At 39.4% G+C, this 7,187-nt stretch overlaps 1 protein-coding gene across 2 annotated transcripts in view; it reads right to left on the minus strand.

Annotated features, from left to right (window-relative positions):
- Positions 1-704: 704 nt before the first annotated feature.
- The window catches only part of LOC110320548 (calcium-activated chloride channel regulator 4A), a 19,889-nt gene continuing 13,406 nt past the window's right edge, over positions 705-7,187 (minus strand). The window contains exons 10-14 of one of the 2 annotated variants that reach the window (XM_021196622.1): positions 5,915-6,130; positions 5,053-5,320; positions 3,050-3,220; positions 1,835-2,068; positions 705-1,308 (exon numbers count right to left, since the gene is read on the minus strand). In XM_021196622.1, coding sequence (XP_021052281.1) covers positions 893-1,308; positions 1,835-2,068; positions 3,050-3,220; positions 5,053-5,320; positions 5,915-6,130 — 1,305 coding nt within the window. In that variant the 3' untranslated portion in view covers positions 705-892. The remainder of the gene's footprint in view (positions 1,309-1,834; positions 2,069-3,049; positions 3,221-5,052; positions 5,321-5,914; positions 6,131-7,187) is intronic. The other variant, XM_021196623.1, reaches the window with a different exon arrangement.

Here is a 7,187-nt window from a genome sequence, read left to right on the forward strand (position 1 = left end):
TCTGAAAAAAGTCAATACTCTATAGCTTCAACAATTCTTTATTAAGATGAATGAAATGCACATAGGTAGGAGTGGTTTCATGAGATAAGAGGTGTTTAGGTTATATTGACATATAAACAGGTAGTATTTGATCTTTAAAAAAAAACAAAACAGTATCATCTTCTTGGGCCCAGAATAAAGACAGTTGCTGCCAAACATGACAAGAAGGGTTTGTTTTGTAGGACCCACAAGTTGGAAGGAGAGAACCCATTTCCACAAATTGTCTTCTGATCTCCACATCCACATGATTGCACATGCACACATATATGCATACATACATGGAACCATACACACATGTATGTAAATGTATATATATACATACAAAACATACATATACACATACATGCATACTCACCTACACATTCACACACACAAAATAAATAAAAGTAAAATAATTAAAATAGCATCTTCTATACCCATGAATTAAAGCAAGTAAGTATGACCTTTATTATGATAGAGTTGAGTTGTGGGTTTTGAGTTACTATTATACCATTAACTTATACTGATAATACCAAGACCAAGTTCCTTTATTCCCTGAAAATGTTGCTTATCTTCTCTTTTATATTGTATCTTGGCTAATTAAATAGAGAGTTTGAATTTCTTCAGGCAATTTGAAGTATCATTTCAGAAATCTTCTACATCAAAAAAAAAACACAACTAGAGAACAATATAAAACCAGTTTTATTTATCACTATGATAAGTTAATAAAATTATAAACATTAATATTGGTAATTTTTTACAGAATGGGTGTGCTTAAAGTATCTCTTAGACCCTCTTGGAATTACTTTTGAGTTCATGATGACATAGGATATACTTGAAAAACACAGAAATACCTTTTTATTCATGCTACCTTTTAAAATTTTGTTATAGCTGCTGATGAGGACCTTTTGTTCTTTAAGATACAAATAGTGGTACCTACAATAATACAAACTAGTACAACAGCGCCCAAAACAGACAGCACAATAGTAGAAACACTAACTCCTGATGAACGTGGACTTTCATCAGGGTCAGGCTCTGCCTGAGGGGTGAACAGTGCCACTTGTGCAATGTTGGATGGTCCTGAACTCAAACTGCTTTTGTCGACACTTTCAATGGCAATGTATATGTAGAGTGCATTTTCTTCTGTGATATTTCCTGGTTTAAAGGCAAAGGTTTCCTTGGAGTTGGCATCTTGTGGTGTAAGGTTTGTTGTATCAACCCGAAGAGAATTATTAAAATTGTCTCTGAGGTCAGTGATGTTTTTGCTTGTTCTTATGATATACTGTTGAACTGAGAATAATGATGTAGTTACTATATCACACCATATTAAAATTTGTTTCTAGTTGTTCTCACAAATACTAACTCATACACACATCAAAAGTCTTACTCATTTTTCTGTAAAAGCTGAGTTTTGATATCTATCATCTATCTATCTATCTATCTATCTATCTATCTATCTATCTATCTATCTATCTATTTATTGGTGTTTTGAGGCAGGGTTTACCTCTATAGACCCAGCTATCCTGGAACTCACTGTGTAGACCAGGCTTGCCTCAAACTCAGAAATAAGATGCCTCTGCCTCCTAAATACTGGGATTAAAGGCGTGTGCCATTATTGCCTGGTTCAGTTCCTACTTTTAAAGACAGTCATGCAGGAAAAGCAAGACCTGTTTCATATACCATAAAACCTCAGAACCTAAAGTTCCTACTTGGCTGAGTTGTCAGTTAAGTGCTCTCCTCTAGCTGACCTATCTGCTCTTGCTTCACCCTGGTCATCTCTCACTTAGGTCAAGCCCAGAGTGATCCTTGTTCTTACCTCTTCCAACATCATAATCATCTCCTGGGGCTGTCCACATTAGACTGATCTCTTCCCCATCGAGTGTGGCCTGGAGGTCTGTGATTCGATTTGGTGGGTACAGATCACGCGATAGATCACCTGGAACATTGGACATCACAAAGGCACCTCCAGATGCTGTCCTGCTGAAATCCTCCAGGACTGGCTGAGTAGCCTCAGTCGTTTCTGGTCTGGGTGGGTTCCCTTGAATTTCTCCTGCATTTAAAATTCTCTACTTAAATTGGATGGAATTGTATACTTTTTAGAACTCAGTCATTCAGCTTCCTGACCCTCCTTGTCTTTTCTTTCTTCTTTTTTCAGTCCCAAGGTTTCATTTTTATGATATGCTACAATCATAAATATTCCATTTGTGGGAAAATTCATCCTCCAGAATTATTACCAGGATGTTATCACATCAAAATGGACAATAACTTGCTTTGAAATGAAAACCGCACCAAATGAGCATGTTATGTAATTTGTTATATGAATTCACAAAACAAAACAAAACGGATCCAAAATCAAACAGGCAGGTATGAAACCTAGGCTAGCCTTAAATGTACTTAAGTAGCCAAGGATGACCTTGAAATCCTTATCCTCCTTCCTGCCTCTGTCCCCTAAGTCCTGGGATCACAGGCATGTGTCACCATGTCTCCGTAACATATGCCTTAAAAAATGTATTGCTTTATTTCTCAAGTTACTTCTGACTAGCAATGTGTCTGGGGAAGCCAAAGCTAGTTCTAACCTTAACACTCACGTGGCTTCCTTCCCTCCACGCCAACAGTGCTAATAAATAAGGCTCTGACTTCTCCATTGCTTAGCTCCCCACCCCTCCAGATAAGGAGTAAGGAAAGCAAAGCTCAAGAACATGGATGCCTGTGTAACTGAGAGGACAGACTGCCTACTGTCTTGTACTGTTCCTAGCATAATGAGCCATTTCCTCTGCCCATAGCCGAAAGGTAGATACATTTTGGTGATAGTCTAAGGATGTTCCACACTAACAAATACTAGCTGATAGGTTTTCAGCATCTATTGGTTGCCAGGTTTTGATTAGGTTAACGTAGAAACAATTGTGTAATAATCTCACTCTAGAAATAGGGGTAGTTACATTTTGAACTGTTTGCAGCCTCCACCATATAAAGTCACAAAAAAAAAGAAAAAAAAGGATTCACTGGGTTTCTGATACTGGGAGCCACTCACCATCCACTACCCATCCTGGTACGTATGCAGCTCTGCTTGACGGATGGCGTAAACTCCTCCTGGCAGAGTTTGTTCCTCCATCTGCACGGACTTTTAAGCTATACCTGCCATTCACTGAATAAGCTGTGAAGAACCTGGAGTAGACCCCATCATCCTTGAAAGCATCAGCCCCTTGGTGAAAGTGTAAAGGAAAGAATGACATCATTGCAACAGAGGAGAGGTTGGTGTGTGTTGTCACACATGCATGGCCTTATACACATAGTCTGTTGCTGTGCTTACAGTTTCACATTTGAATGGAGTGTCTCTCCATCAGTTGCTGCCCAAATAATACATTATTGAATGGTGTATCCTTGATTTACATTGGTATGTATATATTGGCACTCATATAACATGGTAACCCACACTGATAATTGTACATGTTTCATAAATAGATTAACACTTTATCTCTCTCTGCCATACCAACTTATGCAGAGGTCAGAAGACTCTTCTTACCATTTCTCTTTCAATTGATTGACTTTCACTTCTCTACATTAACCTTCCTGTGTTATCCCCTGTTTATATAAGTGAGGCCCTTCCTATGGCAAATGTATCTTCATGTAAGACTTATCACCATTCCTCATAGACAACCGAATTAACTTATCTTGCTTTATAAGCAGCAACTTTTGATTCTTTATTTTCTTTGTTTTATTTTCTTTTGGTTCTCCCAATCACTTGCTACCTCTGTAGTTCAACAGAGAAAAATTACATATTGCTCTAGGAATAAATATTTTGGTATCTCAGAAATGTTGCAAGGTAAGTTCCCTCTTACAACGGTGAGCATAGGGGGCATATGATAAGTTGAAAATGTATTTCTCGTTCTACTCAGGAGAGAGAACAATGTTCTTGCATTAGCCACATCTGTGTCCCTCTAAAAGTCTGGGGATTGTCAGACATGCAGATTTCCCAGAGTACCTAGGGAAATGCCTGAGCAGCCCTTCAAGTGACTCCTCTGTACACAGAGGCATGCAGTGCTGGCCGCAGCCATCGGCCGTCTATTTCTTTTTCTTTTTTTCAGTAAAGGAATTTTAAATTAGTTTGTTCCCCATGAACTAATTGCTCATTGGTAATCTATTAAAATACCAAGAAATGAAGCAAGGAGCATGAAGTTACATGCTCTGTAGAAGGGACTGGAAATTGTTGAGAGGTAGTTGAAAATTATTGTTGCAATGAGAGAAAACATGGAATTCACTTCAAGAACAGTCAAATATAGTCAAAGATAAGTTTGTAGAATGGAATAAACTGACATTGTAAAATGCATGGATAGGCATCTTTTCTTGTTCACGTGTGGACCAGATTGGTTATTTTATTGCTGACTTCCACACAAGGTTCCACCCACAGGAGAACACAGAGTGCAGGGAAAGGGTTTCTGCCCCACCTCCCTACAGAGCAGCCACTGCAGTTCCTAGCTTCCTGCCAGGCTGACCCAGCATCTGATGCTGCAGTGCCAAGTCCCCTCTCTGTGCTACTTCTAGCTTCTCCTGGTCCCTGATCCCAGGACTCTATCTGTGCTTTGTTCTAGCTGTGGGGAATCACCCTTGCTTCATTCCCTTTAGCTGTCAGGGTCCCAGGCTCTGTTGCCCTGTCCCACCCAGGAGACAATTCCTGTACCAGCTGTATTGATAGCACTTATTTGTTGATGCTCCCCTAAGAAGCATGTAACTAGAAGGAAGGCTTGTATTCTCCATCTTCTGGATGAGCCTGTCTTAGCTGGAGACAGCCATTGCCTGTCCAGATTACAAACATCATCTTGGCAGTAGCTGACATATACAGACAACTTACCATGTATGTGATGCTTGTTATGCACTTAGGTAAATGAACCCTATTACATTTCCTGCTGGTCTTTCTATTCCTTCCTAATCACTGTTAACTCTTTGGGTGGCCATCTTGTCCCCACAGCCCCAGGAACACATGACACAGTTGGAACTATAAACATATTGACTTATTCAGAAAAGTCTGTTGGTTACCTGCACCGTTGTCCAGCAGGACTAGCTCTTCTGTCTTTCCACTGTTAGATTCTATGGTGGCTGTCACGTGGGCTCCAATGATGGGGGTGTACCCTTGTAGAACTTCTGCATACACAATCATTGGGCTGGGGAAAGTGTTAGTGTCCGTGTTTACTTTAGCATTTACAGTGATTGGTGGCACAGAAGAATTTGCTGCCCGAGAGGTTACTGTAATCGTTAGTATCTCTGAATTTTGTTTGGCTTCCAGGTTGTAAGTCCAAATTCCCACCTAAAATTGTCAATGAAAGATGCAGCAAGCATTTAGTGTCCAACGACATGTTTGTTTGTTTTTTTCCATTATGTGATTTTAAAAATAAAGCATAGAAGTAACAAAAAAAATTGGGTTGAGTCGTCTTAGAAAGGTCTTGATTCCTCAAATACTGAAACAGAAACAGACCATGATCCCAGATAGTGTTAGGCATGATATTTGCATTTTGTGAAATATCAATAGGAAAATAATGTTTTGATAAGTCTGCCTTTGCTTTGGCCTTATTCTCTGGCCTCAGTGTCATATGTTCCATGACTCTGGCAGGCAGAATGGGAAAAGATGACACACCAGGTCACCAGGACTCTCCACGTTTCTTCCTTCCTGTTCTCAGATGCCTTCTGTTTTTTTTTTTTTTTTTTTTTTTTTCTTTTTATCAACCTAAGGCTTCTTTTCCCTTTGCCAGGCACCATAACTCTCAGGATCACAGAGGCAAGGGAAGTACATACATTTTACTTTCATTTTGAAGATGGTAAATTTATTGTACTCACATTTATGATGTGCTTATAGCCTCCTTGGAAATATATTTTTAGGGGGAAATTATTGCTAGTGGCTTACCTGAGCTGTTCCTGGGATACTGAGATAGGCCATTTTGGAAGCAGAGTCCATTGTGAAATTGGTCATTTGTGCTCCTTTGGGATCCCTGAGATAAATGGCAGGGGCTTGTTTACTCCAGGTGATAAGAAAGAATGTGTCCTTTCCCACGGTGCTGTCAATTACAACAGTGTCATTCAGCCAGAGACTATTGTTCAGTATGGCACCTTTACTTTCAAGCTGTATAAATGTAAAACAAACAACCAGAAAGAAGTAAAGAAAAAAAAATCCTTAATGACTACATAAGACAAAAGTTTTATCCTCTTTTCCTTTCTAGATAATTCCTCATATTTGATCTGAAAACAGTCTTACATATGATGAACTACATTTGCTTTCTCTCTTCCCTCTCTCCCTCCCTTATTCCCCCTCCCCCTCCCAATAGTTTTGCCATCTTTCTGAAGGCTTCTTGGCATATGACAGTTGCAAGGTTGGTAATGCAGACTCTGAAGTCAGGGCAGGGTATAAGAGGAGATCTAAAGAGGAAACATCACTTGAAGTTTTGGGACTATGACCCTGCTGTACTTCTGTAGTTTTCTGGAAAATGCTGCTGTTGACCGTGGGCTGTAAGGATGCTAAAAGCCAGAGGATTAGTGTAGATAGTGTGTGTATGTGACGTGTGCCGTGTGCCTTACTCATCTCACTGATGACTTGAAGGTTAATGCTTGGAGTGATTAGCATATTTTAATTGGAACAGAGTAAAGGCTCCCACCATGTAACCAAGACAGGCATGTAGCTGAGACAGCGCAGTGATAGGAACCTTGCCTAGCATGTTAGAGGCTCTAGGTTCAGTCCTGAGGAAGGCATGAAAGATAATTGAGATAAATACCTTTGGGGAGATTGCTAATGTGGAATCTTTAAGTTTTTGCACATGACTAAGAGTGAATCTTTGGACATGGAGTCCATCCAAAGGAGGGAAAACTGATTTTGAAGGTAGGAATCTTGAGAAGAGAGAAAGGAAACTCTAGGGTCTCTTCTGATAGGAGCTATAGAGGAGCCATTTGTCTATGTTGATAGTTCATAGCAGAGAGAGTCAACATCTTAAATTTTTTTAAGTTACAAAATTGCATATTTGTCATGTAACCATAGTGTTTTGAAACACTATAAATGAGCTAAATTAAACTAATTANCCCAAGGGTTTCCTTACTACTCACCTTTTTATTTTACTGTAGAGACACCTAAATCCACTTTCTCATCTATTGCCTCAAATAGGATAAAATGCTATTAATTGTAGTCATCA

Source organism: Mus pahari, chromosome 4 (genome assembly GCF_900095145.1).
Source record: "Mus pahari chromosome 4, PAHARI_EIJ_v1.1, whole genome shotgun sequence".
Taxonomy (NCBI): Eukaryota; Metazoa; Chordata; class Mammalia; order Rodentia; family Muridae; genus Mus; species Mus pahari.